At 55.3% G+C, this 16,870-nt stretch overlaps 1 protein-coding gene across 1 annotated transcript in view; it reads right to left on the bottom strand.

Annotated features, from left to right (window-relative positions):
* Window positions 1-16,162, bottom strand: part of CR1 (complement C3b/C4b receptor 1 (Knops blood group)) — a 60,514-nt gene extending 44,352 nt beyond the window's left edge. The window contains exons 1-22 of the mRNA XM_032133529.1: window positions 16,027-16,162; window positions 15,172-15,317; window positions 14,498-14,689; window positions 13,808-13,907; window positions 13,190-13,275; window positions 12,583-12,795; window positions 11,916-12,098; window positions 11,165-11,353; window positions 10,551-10,748; window positions 9,699-9,881; window positions 9,053-9,241; window positions 8,635-8,814; window positions 8,340-8,509; window positions 8,045-8,197; window positions 6,800-7,109; window positions 5,172-5,351; window positions 3,491-3,670; window positions 2,852-3,034; window positions 2,160-2,348; window positions 1,709-1,888; window positions 819-1,018; window positions 352-502 (exon numbers count right to left, since the gene is read on the bottom strand). Coding sequence (XP_031989420.1) covers window positions 352-502; window positions 819-1,018; window positions 1,709-1,888; window positions 2,160-2,348; window positions 2,852-3,034; window positions 3,491-3,670; window positions 5,172-5,351; window positions 6,800-7,109; window positions 8,045-8,197; window positions 8,340-8,509; window positions 8,635-8,814; window positions 9,053-9,241; window positions 9,699-9,881; window positions 10,551-10,748; window positions 11,165-11,353; window positions 11,916-12,098; window positions 12,583-12,795; window positions 13,190-13,275; window positions 13,808-13,907; window positions 14,498-14,689; window positions 15,172-15,259 — 3,697 coding nt within the window. The 5' untranslated portion in view covers window positions 15,260-15,317; window positions 16,027-16,162. The remainder of the gene's footprint in view (window positions 1-351; window positions 503-818; window positions 1,019-1,708; window positions 1,889-2,159; window positions 2,349-2,851; window positions 3,035-3,490; window positions 3,671-5,171; window positions 5,352-6,799; window positions 7,110-8,044; window positions 8,198-8,339; window positions 8,510-8,634; window positions 8,815-9,052; window positions 9,242-9,698; window positions 9,882-10,550; window positions 10,749-11,164; window positions 11,354-11,915; window positions 12,099-12,582; window positions 12,796-13,189; window positions 13,276-13,807; window positions 13,908-14,497; window positions 14,690-15,171; window positions 15,318-16,026) is intronic.
* Window positions 16,163-16,870: the final 708 nt, after the last annotated feature.

Below are 16,870 nucleotides of genomic sequence, written 5' to 3'. Positions count from 1 at the left end.
GCCAACCTCCGGACTCAGCTTCTCTGGGCTCCGCTCCCATTAGTCTCAGCTTACCACAGTTAAGGCAGTGACTTTAAAAAGCTAAATTTAATCTCTTTCTATGTCTCCTAATATGAAATGTGAAACAATTTATTAGTTAAAGAGGAAATCAAGCTTGCAGGTTAGAGCAAAACCCACTCTGTGCTCTGGCATGTAGCACAGCCTCCCATGCACTGGTGAGTATTTTTCTGGCTCCAGGCATGCAAACATAAACCATAAAATCACCCAGAGCCTTCTTAGAGATGCTGCGACTGCACAAACTGTGAGTTCACCGAAGGAAACATGAGGGTTACAGGGGTCCAGTTTTGTTTCAGTTTTTTAGTTCCAGCTCTAGTTTTTTAATCTCCAGGAACAGTTTCTGTATTTCCATCAGAGTTTTCACTTCTTCTACAGGCACACCACATTCAAAGGTCGCTTTCATGTAATGAACCTCTTGACACACATCAGCATCACCTTCTTCGATCTGTTAAACAGGAAAACAAATGCCAGAAAAGCCTGTAAGAATGGACTGGAGCAGAGGGAGAGCCACCCACCCCTCAGCTCCACGGCTGCCCTGTCCCAACAGGGGCTGCATCCTCCTTAGGACCAGAAATGAAAAGCTTTTGAGAAGTTTGAGCAGTTTTCATGTTAGAAATCAGGCAGCATCCACCAGGGGCTCAGCCAGGCTCAGCAACCTGGGGCTCTGAGCACTGGAAAGGTTGAACCATGGCAGGGGTGGAACTGGATGATCTTTAAGGTCCTCCCGAACCCAAACCATTCTGTAATTCTGTGGTACTCACACACTTGGGCAGCGGTGTCCAGCTGCCATCAGGCAAGCACGTGGCGGTCCCAGTGTCTCCCAAAGGCATCATTCCATTGTCTGAAAACTGGTACCCGTGAAGGCACTCAAAAGTGACAGTCTCGTTGGTCTGGTACCACTTTCTGCCACCCAAAGGGCTTTTCAGCCTTCCATAGGGAATTCGTGGTTGTGGACACACAACTGAAAGGAAAACCCACATTAGAAGGCAGCTCAGCCAGGGGTCAGTGCCATGGGGGCAGAAAAAACCTGGGAGGTTCGGGAAGGCTGAGCAGGTGCAGAGGAGCTTAAATCTGTGGAGCTGTGAAATCAAATGCTAAAGCAAAAATACTTCTCTTCAAGAGGGTGAGGTCAGAGCAGCCCCTGAGAGGTGCTGTGAATTTGTTCTGGATTTGCTGTTTTCTGGCAGCATCTCAGCTCAGGCACCCCCACGATGGGGGTGGACATTTGGCAAGAAGGGAAGGAAGGGAAAGTCCAGGAACTCCTGACCTGTCTTAGAGCCTCCTTTACACACAGCTGTCAATAAAAACTCAACTATTACTTGGAAAACATCAGACTTGGGAAGGTTGTTTCTTCTGCAAAGAGGGGAAGGACTCAGGGAGCCTCGAGGACAGACAGAGCCAGGCAGTGCTGCACCCCAAGCCCTCTGCTCTGCCCCAGGGGGCACAGGCTGAGCAGGGAGATTTTGGGAGCACCCCTAAATGCCCACCACGTTTGCAGGTGAAGGACACGGTTTCATTCACCCCATACCACAGTTGGTTAGTGAATCCCTGCATCCTCCTGCCGTGGGGGTTTGGGACACTGAACTGAAAGGGAAATGCACATTAAAAAATCAAGGAATGGGAGGAGATGGAGGAGGAAACGCTCACTCACCTGGCTGGCAGGTGGGCACGGGAGGGTCCCAGGTGCCATCGGCCCGGCAGCGGCTCTGGGCAGCGCCGCGCAGCCTGAAGCCCTCGTCACAGGAGAAGTGCAGGAGCAGCCCGTAGGGAAAGGTGAACCTCTGCGGGGTCATCCTTCCCCTCTCCACCACGGGCCTGGGGCACCGAACCACTGCGGGACAGAGCAGAGCTGGGAGTGGGGTCTGGCTGCTGCCCTGCCCCAGGGACAGTGGGGACCTGGGCAGAGCTGCTCCTCCCGACCCCCTGATGGCCTCCAGCTGGGAGAACCAGAGTCTGTCACTTCCAAATGGATCATTCCCCCTCCTGTGGAGGAAGCAGCATCTCCTGGCAGCCCTGCTGGCTTTAACCCATTGAGCTGAGTGCTAGCACTGCGCCCAGGGCCTGACCCCATACCCCGACCCCACACAGGTCTAACCACTCACCCCTGCACTCTGGGGCAGGTCTGCTCCATGCCAGGTTCTCCCCATCCTCGGAGGTGCAGTGGATGGATTCGTCCCCAATGAGGGACAGCCCCTCTGAACAGCTGTACTTGACTTCAGAGCCATAGGGGAACTGCTTAACCCCTATGCCAGAGTGCTGCCCGTTGGTGATTTTGGGAGGGGCATCGCAGACTGGGTGAGGGGAAAGGAAAAAGTCAGGTTTTCCTCATTCCATGAGGGAGGCAGAATGCAGGGAGGTAACAGGAGAGGCTGGTTCTCGATGTTCATGCCAAATGCTGCTCTCCCCACAGTCCTCCTTGCCTCTGGCCAGCTTTGGCCCTGGCCCTGCCAGTGTTCCCAGTCTGAACCCAACCCCCAGCATGGCCCCAGCACTGCAGCATCTGTGCCCTCCCCTTCAGCCCCTTCCCCTTCCTTATCCCCTCCTCTTTTCCATGAGAAACGATCCTAAACAAGGTCAGGGAATGGTGAGTATCATAAACCCCTTGAAGGGTCCTTTGAGAAACAGCTTCAAGTCCCATTAACCAACGCGTTTAATCAATTTTGGTAGAAGATGGAAATGCTACAGCCCTGCAGTGCTATGCCTCGGGCACCTCCTCCTCACTCCTCACACGATTTTCTCCCTGCTGTCCCTCCCCACGGATGGAATTCCCCCAGCTCCTGCTGTTCCCACTCACCCCTGTCACAGTAGGGCACGGGGGGTCTCCACATCCCGTCGGACAGGCACTGGACCCTCTCGCTGCCCATGAGCACGTAGCCGTGGTCACACCGGAATTCCACCTGCTGCCCAAAGGTGTATCCCTCTCTCCTGGGGCTGGCCTCTCTCCCGTGGGGGATGACCGGGGTAGGACACTGCACCTCTGAGGGGAACAGCAGCACCAGAGAGGAGAGATTTGCGCAGAGGGACTCCCAGCAGTGGTGCTTCACTGACCCAGCAAAGCTGCCAGGCAGCCTGATAGCGCTGCCAGGCACCTCTAACCAGAGCTGGCAGGCTCAGGGGTGGTAATTACAGATTAACAACCATTCCTCTTGGAAGGCAGAAGGATGTGAGCGCCCTGTGATCAGCTATAAATTGTGCTGAGGGGATGGCATGTCACGGCTGCATCCCTGAATCCTTGTCTGAGCGGCCAAATAACCAGGGGGAGCTGCAGCTTTTCCTTTCCAGCCACGCCACCCTTTGAGCAGCGAAGTTATTGCCAGGGAGAGCCAAAGCTTCTCAACAAAGCCCTGCTGGCCCAGCAGCACGAGCAGGGGTTTGAGAACGGTGTCATTAAATCGATGCTTTGTTGGCAAAGCAAAGGAAGTGTGGTACTCACTCTGGCAGAGCCTTGGGACCGAGGACCACGTGAAGTTTTGAAGGCAGGTGGTTGCTGGGGACACTCCAGGGATCAGAGAGAACCCGACTCTGCAGGAGTAGGTCAGCGTGGTCCCAACGAGGAATTCGTGCCGGTGCTGGACGTCGGCGTGCTCCACAGCGGGAGGGTGGGAACACTGCCCTGAGCCAGAGCAGGGGACAGCACAGACCCTCAGCACCGCCCTGAGCCAGAGCAGGGGACAGCACAGACCCTCAGCACCGCCCCATGCCAGAACAGGGGACAGCACAGACCCTCAGCACTGCCCTGAGCCAGGGCAGGGGACAGCACAGACCCTCAGCACCGCCCCATGCCAGAACAGGGGACAGCACAGACCCTCAGCACTGCCCTGAGCCAGGGCAGGGGACAGCACAGACCCTCAGCACTGCCCCGTGCCAGAGCAGGGGACAGCACAGACCCTCAGCACTGCCCCGTGCCAGAGCAGGGAACAGCACAGACCCTCAGCACTGCCCCGTGCCAGAGCAGGGAACAGCACAGACCCTCAGCATTGCCCTGAGCCAGAGCAGGGAACAGCACAAACCCTCAGCACTGCCCTGAGCCAGAGCAGGGGACAGCACAGACCCTCAGCACCGCCCCATGCCAGAACAGGGGACAGCACAGACCCTCAGCACCGCCCCATGCCAGAACAGGGGACAGCACAGACCCTCAGCACTGCCCCGTGCCAGAACAGGGGACAGCACAGACCCTCAGCACTGCCCCATGCCAGAACAGGGGAGAGCACAGACCCTCAGAACCGCCCTATGCCAGAGCAGGGGACAGCACAGACCCTCAGCACTGCCCCGGGCCAGAGCAGGGGACAGCACAGACCCTCAGCACTGCCCTGAGCCAGGGCAGGGGACAGCACAGACCCTCAGCACTGCCCTGAGCCAGGGCAGGGGACAGCACAGACCCTCAGCACTGCCCCCATGCCAGAGCAGGGGACAGCACAGACCCTCAGCACTGCCCCCATGCCAGAGCAGGGGACAGCACAGACCCTCAGCACTGCCCCATGCCAGGGCAGGGGACAGCACAGACCCTCAGCACTGCCCCCATGCCAGAGCAGGGGACAGCACAGACCCTCAGCATTGCCCTGAGCCAGGGCAGGGGACAGCACAGACCCTCAGCACTGCCCCGTGCCAGGGCAGGGGACAGCACAGACCCTCAGCACTGCCCCCATGCCAGAGCAGGGGACAGCACAGACCCTCAGCACTGCCCCCATGCCAGAGCAGGGGACAGCACAGACCCTCAGCACTGCCCTGAGCCAGAGCAGGGGACAGCACAGACCCTCAGCACTGGGAGCTTTCCCTTGGTGGAAAACCCCAAAAATAAGTGAGGGACAGCAGCACCCCTGAGCGTGGCTGTGGGGTGTGTGGGGTGAAGGGAAAGGGAAAAACAAAGGGGAAAATTCACCAGAGGATGTGAACTGAGGGGGAATCTTTATTCTCTGCACTTTTGTACCTCGTGGGTGCACCCTGCAGGAGGGGACAGCCCTGCCACGCTTCCCAGGGCGATCCCAGAGGGAATCCTGCCAGCCAGCACCGCTCCTGGTGATGCCCACCCTCCAAGCCCCACTCCAGGTGCTTTTGGGGAATTGGGAGCAGCCGATTGCACCTGGCAAAGGTCGGGAGAGGGAATCTGAGCGTACCTGGGACGCAGGAGGGCACCCGTGGGTACCACCTGCCGTTGAACGTGCACCGCGCCGTGGTGCTGGTGCCCAGCGCCGTGAAGCCAGGGTCACACTCCAGCGTGGCTGTGCTGCCATAGGTGAAGTTCTCTGCAGATCTCAGCTGCCCGTTTGCAATGGAAGGGATGGGACACTGAGACTCTGGGGATCACCAAAAAAAAGGGGATTTTCAGGGGTGTCCTTACACAATCCCACCACGGTGACCAAGAGTCACGGCAGCTCTGTCTGGGGGGTGAGAGGAGACAAAGCCGTTTAAGGACTGCAGGGATTGAGGCAGAGGGTTTGGGGGTTCATAAACATCCTGAGGAGCCACCGGTAGGACCCCAAACCTATAGGGTTTCCTTCCCACACAATCAAACACCTTTTCTGCCCTTCCCTTGGAGCCCTTGCTCAGGCAGGGCACAGACAACTCACCTGCACACTCATGTGGGTGACTCCAGGGTACAGCAGCCCCCTCCAGCTTTACAAAAAACAGAGGCTCTACAACAACTGCATAACCTCTGTCACACCTGCACATCACTGATGTCCCCAAAAAACCTCCTCTTTCCATGTCTCCCATGAGAAATATTTGGGGCTTATCACAAATAGCAGAGAAAACAAAACTCCAGCAGCTCTACCTGGGATTTCTTCATGCCTGGCAGTGCTGGCAGGTCACCAAGGCAGAGTTAAAAACATGTTAGGACATCCTGGCTCACATCCAGGTGCAGCAGCATCCCACACCCGCACCGTGCCCGGGCAGTGCCAGCGATGCTGCCTTTGGTGCCATCCCCATGGAAAATATCCTGTACGTGTCTCCTCCAGGCCCCAGATTAATTACTGGCACCTCGTTAGTAATGTTTGGCTTTGGGAAATGGATAGAGAAGCATCAGGAAGTAAAAGCAATAAACATTAAGAATAAAACCAGTGTGCACAGGCGGTGCTGGTGCAGGGAGGTGCTGGGATGGGCTGGGGAAGTTCCTCGCAAGGTTTGGTTTTAACTGAACCCCCAACTTCCAGACAGAAACTGCTGCTTATTCCCCTTCCCAGAGACATTCATTGCTCAGCAGATTTGCACTTCTCCAGTTCTCAGGTCAGCCTGGGGGATGCCCGGCAATGCCCCTGCTGCCTTGGGCAGCTCTGGAGGGTGCCCCAGGGCTGAGGCATCAGCCTGGGCATCACAGAATCAATCAGAGAATCATGACTGATTAAACTCAGAATAGAAGGGACCTTAAAGCCCATCCAGTGCCACCCCTGCCACGGGCAGGGACACCTTCCACCACCCCAGGGTGCTCCAAGCTCCGTCCAGCCTGGCCTTGGACACTGCCAGGGATCCAGGGGCAGCCACAGCTTCTCTGGGCACCCTGTGCCAGGGCCTGCCCACCCTCCCAGGGAACAATTCCTTCCTAACACCCAATCTAAACCTTCCCTTCTTCACCTTAAACCCATTCCCCCTTTCCCTGTCACTCCATTCCTGGTGAAAAGCCCCTCTCCAGCCTTCGAGGAGCCCCTTCAGGCACTGCAAGGCTCTATGAGCTCTTCCCAAAGCCCTCGTGAAAGGAAAGCAGAGCCCCAGAAGCCGAGAAGCCGAGGAGGGAGGGGAGGACACTCACCCAGAGTCCCCGTGGGCTGCAGCACGAGAATCACCAGTGCCAGGAGCTGCCCCAGCCCGAGGAGCCCGGGCATGGTGCGGGATGGGAGCTGCCCTGGGAAGGAGAGATCCTCTCCCCCGAGAGCCTGCCAGGGAAGGGGAAGCAGCAGTGGGAAGTTGGGGACAGGCCAGACACGCCACTGACACCACCCCCAGCCCTGCTGACCTGCCCTGGGCAGCGCTGACCACCCTGAGCTCCCCAGCAGGGATGGGCATGGCAGGGGAGGCTGCTCTGCCCCTGCCCTGCTGGGCACACAGGGAGCGAAGGCGTTTTACAGCTAAAAGAGCTCTGCAGCAGCCTGGCCACGTGTGTGAAGCACATTTACCCCCAGGGCAGGCGGGCTGGGGGCTCAGGCTGCTGTGAAAACACCCCCCACACCCCCCTAAGCTCATGGAACAGCACCTCATCAAGCAATATTTATTATATACACTGTATATATTATATATACTTCATATATATTATATAAACGCTTCCCTTTACGAGGGATGGGATGGATTATTGAAACCCAGACAGAGCTGCCGTTACAATTGCAGGTTTATTGTAATCCCTGGTCCCATCACAAGACACGTGGCCCACACAGTGCTTCCCTTTCACTGGATGTTGCAGGAAAAAAAAAATTAAAAATCAGCCATTTCTTTCTTTCTGTACATTTTGATTTGTCCTTGGTGCATGCACGGAGATGTGGCCCTGCTGTGGATCCATCCATCCTGCTTGGGAAGGAAACCTGGCGTTTTTGCTTTGCTAGAAGAGAGGCTTTGAGGTTTTCTTGGCCACAAGAAAAGTAACTAGGCAGTGCAGGGGTTGTTCTCACTAGTGAGTGCAGCGCGGGTGAACTGGGCAGCACTGGGAGAGACTGGAGAGGTGCAGCAGCTGGGAGGTGAGTGGCTGTCACCACGTTCCTGTTTGTACCACAAAAATTCTCCTTCCACTCAGTTCCTTCCCAGCTGTGCACTGCCAGTGCAGCAAACAGATCTAAATGTGAAGCTTTAAAAGGCATGAGGTGATCTACAAACTTAACCTGGTGAGCTCTGAAAGGTGACTCACAAGTCACTTTGACTCCTCGTGTGACCAGATCTGTGGCCAATTGCTAAATTCTGTCCTGGCTGCTTTAGCATTAGCACAAATTACAAAGTGATAAAAAATCCTCAGTTAGATCATGATTCAACACCCAGGGAATGGTTCTTACAATCCCAGTGCCACCAGTCAGCTGTAGGTGGGGATTTTTAGCTCCTTTTCAAGTTTCTGGATCTCCAGGTAGAGCTTCTGGACTTCCAGCAGCGTTTTCAGGTCTGACAGAGGGATCCCACACTGGAAAGCTGCTTTGTTTTGCAGAATCCTCTCACAGGTATTATGCTTCTTCTTCAAAAGAACAAAAGCAAAGGCAGGGTGAGACTCCAGTGCAGGGTGACAAAGCAACCGCCCCCGTGAAGCTGGAGCAAAGCTATTCCAGGCTGTAAATGGGGCAAGAAACAGGAAAAATGGGGCAGCTGGTGGTACTTACACATGTGGGGGGTGGTGTCCAGGTGCCATCAGCTGAGCAGGTGGTTTTTGAAAGTGTCCCTAAATGCCCATCACGTTTGCAGGTGAAGGACACGGTTTCATTCACCTCATACCAGAGCTTGTTGAAGTGAACCACAGCATCCTCCTGCCTTGGGAGCCTGGAGCACTGAACTGAAAGGGGAAATGCACACAAAAAGTCAAATAATGGGAGGAGATGGAGGAGGAAACACCCTGCAAACTCCCCCTGTGAGCCAGCAGAGCAGCCCCTGGGCTGTGCAGGCGGGGCTGGCACTCACCTGGCTGGCAGGTGGGCACGGGAGGGTCCCAGGTGCCATCGGCCCGGCAGCGGCTCTGGGCAGCGCCGCGCAGCCTGAAGCCCTCGTCACAGGAGAAGTGCAGGAGCAGCCCGTAGGGAAAGGTGAACCTCTGCGGGGTCATCCTTCCCCTCTCCACCACGGGCCTGGGGCACCGAACCACTGCGGGACAGAGCAGAGCTGGGAGTGGGGTCTGGGGACAGAGGAACTGGGGCAGAGCTGCTCCTGCTGCCGCTCTCTGCAGCAGCTTTGTACTCAGATGCAATAGCTGACCCTCAGCCACCTGCAGCAGCCCTCGAAGACACCCTGAGGCGTCCTGGTGTCACACAGGAGCTGCCCTGGATCATCCACTCCGGGTTTGGAGCTCCTGGAGCAGGGCTTAACCTGATCCCACACTCACCCCTGCACTCCGGGGCAGGTCCACTCCACGCCAGGTTCTTCCCATCGTCCGAGGTGCAGTAGATGGACTCGTCCCCCACGAGGGACAGCCCCTCTGCACATTTGTAGGTCACGTTGGTGCCGTAGGGGAACACCCTGTCCCTTCTGCCAGAGTGCTGCCCGAAGGAGATTTGTGGAGGCGGCTCACAGACTGCAGAATAAAGGGAGGTGATAAGGAAAGAAATGTGCAGTTATCATCTTCAGGTGAGAATCAAAATCATTTCTGGGCACCCAGTACAAAGTTCCCTTCGTGGTTGGTGTGAGGCAAATTCACAAGAAGCTACTGCCTGGATTCTGGCCTCTTACACCAGCTCAGGGCTCCAGAAATACTGGGATATTTCCAGTAGTGGACTCCCTGCTCCTGGAAGCGTTCAAGAAACACATGGATGTGGCACTGGGGGCTGTGGGTTAGGGCATGGTGGCCTTCGGTCAAAGCCTGGGCCTGATGATGTTGGAGGTATTTTCCAACCTTAATGATTCTGATTCCACCTCCAGAGAGAGGACACCTGGCTCAGCTCCTGTCCCCAGGTGCTGCAGGCAGATCACCCACTGGTGCTGCTCCTCAGCACCGAGGCAGGAGATCCCTTGTCCCTGTGCATCACACGTACCTTTGTCACAAAAGGGCAGCTCAGGCTCCCAGCTCAGATCGGCCCCACAGGTGATGGACTCCGAGCCCCGGAGGGCGTAGCCCTCGTCACACTCCAGCCTCACCTGGGCCCCCACTGTGTAGCCACTCCTGCGATTGTAAACCTCTTTCCCATGAGGGATGTCAGGCTTTGGGCAATGTGGTTCTAGAAATAATGGAAAATAAAGGATGTTGTGTGTTTCCAGATGGGACTCCAGTCACGCTTTCTGTGGAGAAGAGCTCCCAACAAATCTGAACTCTGGGAAGAAAAGTGACCATCACCCAGGTGCAGGGCTCAGGCTCCTCTGTAACCCTAAAGGGTCAGCACAGGGAATTGTCCATGTTCTAATGCTGACTGCCCTGGGAGGTAGAGCAGGTTTTTCCCTCCTGGCAAGGTTCTCCTGAGCTTTTGTGGATATTGCTGTAGTGCCCCATTGCTGGGTCAGGAGCTGGAGCAGTGTCAGTAATTCATGCTATTGCATTTTCTGCTGGGAGGGAAAATGCGTTGGGAACATCCTCTGCTCCCCAGCCTCGTGTCAGCAAAGCAGCCCCAAACACAAACCACACTCCCTTCCAGCTGGGTAAATGTCTCCCAGGCTTCTCAGGAACCTCCCAAGCCTCTAGAAGCTTCCAACACACCCTGTGCACTCCTCCGGACACCAGCTCTGCCCTGCCAAAACCCTGCCCTTTTTCCATGGGGCAATACAATGGCCCATTGGGATTTTTGCTGCCTGTACATTCCAAGTTAACCCAGGAGAAGTAGATCTGGGGCCACCTGGAGTGGGGAAAAACTCTCCATGGCTTCTAGCACCATCACCCCTCCACTCTGTCCCACCTGGAATGCACTCTGGTACTGCTGGGTCCCAGCTGCCGTCATGGGTACAGCGGAGGGTGATGCTGCTGCCATGGCTCTTGAAAGCAAATCCTTCACTGCACTCCACCTCCAGCCTGTCCCCGTACTCATAAACCTCTTTCACGTGCCATGGGTGCATGGGCTTTCCATTTGGGATGTGTGGATCTGGGCAAAGAATTCCTGGGAAATGCCAAACATCAGCAAGGGTGAAAGTGTGGCAAGGCCAGCGGGGTGACAGGAGGTTTGTTGTAAAGACAAGGACGGATGCCTTGTAGGACACAGACACATCATGACATTAAATCCGCCCCAAAACCATCCCTGGGCTTTCCTGGAGGGTGGAATGTTTGTGGTGCACCCTCCCCTTGGGTAGAACAAGGCACCCTCAACACCAAAACGGATTTTTCCAGAGGCTCAAGGGACTGGAAAGCAGAGCTGGCAAATAAAGCAAAGAAAACGCTGTGGCTGGGGAATAAATCAAAGGAATTCCAGACTCAGCAAAGGCCAAGCTGGGCCCCCGGAGCATCCCCTGTCCCCCAGGCAGTCCCCACGCCACATGCAGCTCCTTCCCACATTCTGGCAGGTCACAGGGCACTCACTCTCACACGGAGGTGGGGCCGCACTCCACCCAAAATCCGGCAGGCAGGTGACGTTGCGGGTGGTTTCCCCCGCGCTGAACTGGTAGCCCTGCTGGCACTCGTAGGTGACCACGGTGTCCACAGGGAACAGGTTCCCAGCCAGCCTGGCCTTCACAGCATTCCTCACATCGGGGGGGTCATCGCAGCTGCCTGGGGGTGAGACACCAGTTTAGGGACAGTGGTGCATCACGGGGCTTGGCATGGAGGGAATTTGGGTAAAAACCGTGGGCTCGCATTTTTCATGGTGGGATGCACTGAACCATCCGAGTTCGGGGAGGGTAAAGAGGGAATGCAGGGCAGACAAATGAAGACATAATTTTTTTTTTTTTTTCTTCTCCAGAAGAGAGACTTCTCACAAGGGTGACAGGAAAAGGGGTAAGGGCCTTAAAAAGAAGGAGGTTGGGTTTAGATCAGATATTGGGAAGAAATTCTTCCCTGTGAGGGTGATGCCCAGAGAAGCTGTGGCCGCCCCATCCCTGGAAGCATCCCAGGCCAGGCTGGAGCAACCTGGGACAGCAGGAGGTGTCCCTACCCACGGCAAGGGGTGGAATAAGACCAGCTCCAAGGTCCCTTCGAACCCCACCCATTCCATGACTGTGTGATTCCGGACTGCATGGCAATTTTCACTGCTGTAACAACGTTTAATTTCCAATCAGGTCCATACTCTCCGAGCAGGGGTGGGTCTCAGGGGCCGCTGTCCCTGCACACTCACTGCGCTGGCAGAGGGGCAGGGGGGGCTCCCAGAGGTCGCTGTCCCTGCAGGTGGAGGCACCGCTGCCGCTGAGGCTGTAGCGGAAGTCGCAGTCGAACACCACCGTGTCCCCGAAGGCGTAGTCGGGCCGGTACCCGCTCAGCAGCTTCCCGTTCTCCACTCTGGGCTGCTTGCAGGTCACCACTGTGCCAGGGAAAGCACGCAGGGAATCGGCAGTCAGGCTCCAGAGGGGAGATGAGGGTGTTGAAAACGTCCCCATCGCCTTCTGCCACCAAAAAGGCTGGAAACGGCCAGGCCACCCAGCAGCGTGACGGGGTGGGTTTGTTCACCTCGCTCCAGGTCACAGCAGCGGCTTTTAAGGCAAAGCATAAAGAGAACAGGGGGAAGGGAGCAGCAGGTACCCCAGCAGGTCTGGGAATTCTTTGCAGGTGTTCTGTGAGATGGATCACCTGCCCTGTGAGCACAGTAAAATCCCAGTTCCACATCCCTGCTGACGCGGTGACCGTGAGGGGAGACCCTAATTCCTGTCACAGCTACCAAACTCAGAGGGTCCCATCTGCAATGGGTGATTCAACTGCAGCAGGACGGAGCAGAGGAGGTTCCAAGGGCGGAAACAGCAGAGCAGGAGCAGTGCAGGGGCTGGTGCTGGGACGTGGGAGCAGCTCACCTTTGCATTCCGGAGCTGGGCCGCTCCACACACCATTCAGGTTATCCCTGGTTGTGCAGAAAATCGAGGCCTCTCCCACCAGGGAGAAAGGTCTCTGCCCCCTCCTGGGGCTGTGGCACCGGTAGGTGACAGATTCCCCGTACACAAAATCATCCTTGTCGATCCCACTGTGCTGCCCATTCTCTATCTCTGGAGGGGGTGCACAGGGAATTGCTGTGTAAGGAGGGAAGATGAGCATGGAAAGGAAGAAGAAGAGAAAAAAATTTAATTCATTTCAAACCAAAGATCTGGCCAGAAAAAAGTGGAAACGGAGTGGCAGAAGGGTCAGAAATCAAGGGCAGGTCTTGAGGAGCTGCACACCAGCCCCGAGCTTGGACTGGGCACCGAGGGGGTTTGGGATATCCCGGGCTCAAAAGCAGCTGCATCACTTCCAGAGAGTGAATGAACATTTCTGCAGGAAGGGAAGCACAGATTAAAAATATCTCTCCAGGCTCCACCGTGCACTGAGACACCAAAATCCTCACCAGAGCAACACAACAGCTTCTTTATCCAGCCCCAGTCACATCCCAGATGCTGAAAGAATAGATAATTAAGGCACTCTGCTTACCCTGACAGGTGGGGATATCTCTGTTCCATGTAAGAATCCCGTTTCTAACCACACATTCAATCTCAGAGTGCCCAATCAGTCTGTACCTGCGTGAGACAGGGGACAGGGAATTTCTCCACAAACTCACTCCTGAAGTGTTACCCATGACATCACCACCAGGAGGGTTTGGGCTCCTTTGTCAGAATTCCAGCAGATCAGAAATTGGCCAGCAGCGTCATTTTCTCGAGGACACGCTGCCTTTTGACAAAAGCATTTTTTAAATTTAAAAAAAAAGGACACGTTCCTAAGGAAAAGCATCTACTTTATCAACTGCTCACAGCTCTGAGCTCAGTATTCATGTCTTTCCTTCAAAAAGACACTGAAACTTTGGGAATGGTTTGGAAAGAGCCAGGAGGGTGAACCTGAGTTTGGGAAGAACTGCCTCAAAGCAGGAGATTAAGACACTCACAGCCAGTCTTAAAGCTCCCAAAGGAAAGCTTAAAAGGTATTTCAGTCAGGGTCTGCAATTACCTCCATGGGGAAGGCTCTGACAGCACAGGCTGTCCTCTTGAGGGGGAAAACTTGGGGGAAAATGGCTGGAGGGGAAGAAGCCCTGTGGCCCAGGTGCTCCTGGCTTACCCAGTGTTGCAGCTGAAGTTCACTTTGGAGCCAAAAGCGAAGCTTTCGGCCAGGACCAGTCTGCCGTTGGCCGGCTCCCCCGGGTAGGTGCACGCCTTGGCTGGGGACAACAGGGCTCCAGTCAGCTCCCAGCTCAGCTTCTTGGCAGGAAAGCCAAAGACTCCCCCAGTTCTGAGCCAGGGGATGGATCAGAGACCTCCAGATCTTCCCTCCAACCCAAAGTTATTCCATGATTCACGATGCTGGCCGGGCCTGCCTCGTGAGCTGCTGCCTCTGGGGTTTGCAGTGACCCACGACAGCGCCTCTTCCCAGCTAAAGGATTCTCCCTCTGCAGGTCAAGTGCTTTGTTAGACCCAAGAGTTCAAAATGCCTGAGCAGAAGGACATGCTTTGAGTCCGCAGTGAAGCACAGCCAGCACCAGAGCCGATTGCAGCTCCTGCCATCACCGCCAGCACCCCGAGGAACAAACCCGGTGCTTTCCATCAGGTCACTCATTGTCACCATCCCAGGGCTCCCTTTGGATCCTGCTCCAACCAAAGGAGCTGACAGCATCAGCAGACAAGAAGAAAAGCCACAGAACCACAGAACGGTTTGGGTTGGAAGGGACCTTAAAGCTCATCTTGTCCAACCCGAGGGCAGGGACCCCTCCCGCGGGAGCAGGGACACCAAGCCCACCCAAACCACACTCACCTATGCAGATGTCACTTGGCCCACTCCACATGCCGTTTGCTCCACAGATCAGGATGTTTCCAATGCGAGCATTTCTCACAAAGCCCGGCCGGCAGACGAATTCCATCCTGTAGCCGTAGGGGAACAGATGAATGCCCTGGAACTGCTCCTTGGGCTCTGCCGACGGGGAGCGCGGCGGGGCAGGGCAGCGACCTGCGGACACGGACCCCATCAGACACGTGCAGGGGGGTTCCAGGCTGGATTCACTCTGGAGGTCCAGGGGAGGACCCTCAGTGGCCCACAGACTCCTCAAAGCCAGAAGCAAAGAGGAGAAGTGCAGCCTGTGGCTGGGGATGGCTGTGGCTGGCAGGGATCAGGAGGAGCTTCACCCCTCCAGTCCCGCTCCTCACACCTCACCCAGCAGATTCGAGGGCTGGACACAAAATACAGATTAAGCATTTCTTCTCCCTATTTAGTATAGATTATTGCACTTTTTCAGCTGAAATAGTTTTGTATCTGCTTCCCACAGAAAGAGAAAAAAGGGCAAAGGAAGATGGATTCTGATCACAGAGATTTACAGCATCCTTGAAAGGCAAAGGCAATGAGGAAAAGAGAAGGATCCAAGTCTTGTAAAGCCCTGGAGAAGGTTTTCCTTCAGGGGACCTTCGTTTATCCTGATGGACTCATTCACTTACTGTGGACAGTCACAATGAGAGCGGCAGTGAGGAGTGACCCAAGGACAGCAGCACAATTCCTCTGCCTCCTCAGCTCCAGGGCTGACATGTTTATTCCTGCCTGGAGATCCCACAGATGTTACCACATTCTTTTCCTGGGCCAACGTCTGTGAAGACAGCAGAAGGGTATTTAGGGGTATTTATACTCAGGGCAAGCACAGCTCATCTGCCCAGGTCTCATTTCTCCACCCCTGAGCACTTCCTACAGTCCCAGGAGGGGAGCAGGAGCAGGAGCAGGAGGTGAATTTCTTTTCTGGAAACTTAGGGGTAAAACACTTTAGTAATAAATCTCTTGGAAGTAAATTTCTAGTCAGATGAAATCCTGCTGGAGTCACCAGTTCAGTCCCCTAACAATGAATTACCCTGAGGGAGAGAGAGGCATCTAAGCAAAAAGTTCCATCAGTTCTGTGCAAACAGTATTACCTGAGTCAAGCAGTAAAGCTGACAAATCAAACCAAATTGCTTTACAAAATGGAATTTAAGGGCAATTTGCACTCACCTGGCACCCCTAGGGATCAGTAAGAGCCCTCTCTGTGTTATCCAGGGTCATTCATGAGCCCGAACCCTCCCAAAGCTCTGAAAGCTCCACGTGCCTGCTTTCCTCCTGGAAATGAGGGTCCCCCTCACTGCTCCCTGCCCTAAACCCAACACTCCCCATGGCTGTTTCACTCCTCTGCCTTTCTTCCAACCCTGGTCACACCTCCTGGTTTAATCTGGTTTCATTTACTGCCCTTCGTGCCTGCTGGAGTCGCACAGAAGCTCCAACCCAGGTCCCAAGAGCAGCACTCGGAGCTGCAGGGCTGGGAATTGTCTTACCTGGAGCTGTGGAGGCAGCAGATGGAGAGCCCCGGCGTGTCCAGCACTTGCAGGATGAAACAGGGACTGCTCTCCTCCAGCCCCTCGGGCTCCAGCCCCAGCCAAAGGAGGAGTTTGGAAACGCCCACACGCTCAGATATGGCCCCATGGCGAGAAGCTCCAATTCTGCAGAAAGCAGAGCTGGCCCGTTGACCCATAAATCATTAACTTCTCCCGAGCAAGAAGGAAGGAGTTTATTCCACCCACAGAACAAAACTCTACAAAACCGAGTGCAACCCAGGCAGATGTTGAAATTGTTTGGTTTTCATGTGTGGAGGTGCCAAGTCTTTGAGATAATCCTCGCTGAGCTGCTCCACTGGGCAGCACCAGCACAGGGAGCTCGGGCACACTGTGGGGTGTCCTCAGCAGAGCTGCTTCACCCCAGGGCATGCCACCAAGAGTTCATCCCCTCTGACCTCAGAAACCCTTGGCCAGCATGCAAAAAGGGGTTTCTTCAGCCAGCTCCACTTAATCCCATTAAAGCAGCAGCAGCTGGAGCTCAGCAGCACCAGAGGTCCCTGGGAGCATCACTTGGAGCTGAACACTGGAGAGGTCCAGAAGGGTTTGGTTGGAAGGGACCTTAAAGCTCAGTTCCATGGAAACCCTGGAATTCTGAACTCTAGAAGCTCCAATAAAAACATCCTTAAAACTGAGGAGAGAAGGGGAACAGCAGTAGGGTTTGAGATTCGCCCTTTTTGACTCCAATTCCCAAACCCAGGGACAGCTGCCCACCCCTGCAGCCCCTCTTCCTCTAAGCACATCCCAGAGACTCCCCGAATTCCCCACCACCTCAGGAAACCAGCAC

The sequence above is a fragment of the Corvus moneduloides genome, chromosome 24, assembly GCF_009650955.1.
Source record: "Corvus moneduloides isolate bCorMon1 chromosome 24, bCorMon1.pri, whole genome shotgun sequence".
Taxonomy (NCBI): Eukaryota; Metazoa; Chordata; class Aves; order Passeriformes; family Corvidae; genus Corvus; species Corvus moneduloides.
The sequence above is the reverse complement of the archived record's forward strand: the minus strand, read 5'-3'. Positions and strand labels throughout refer to the sequence as shown.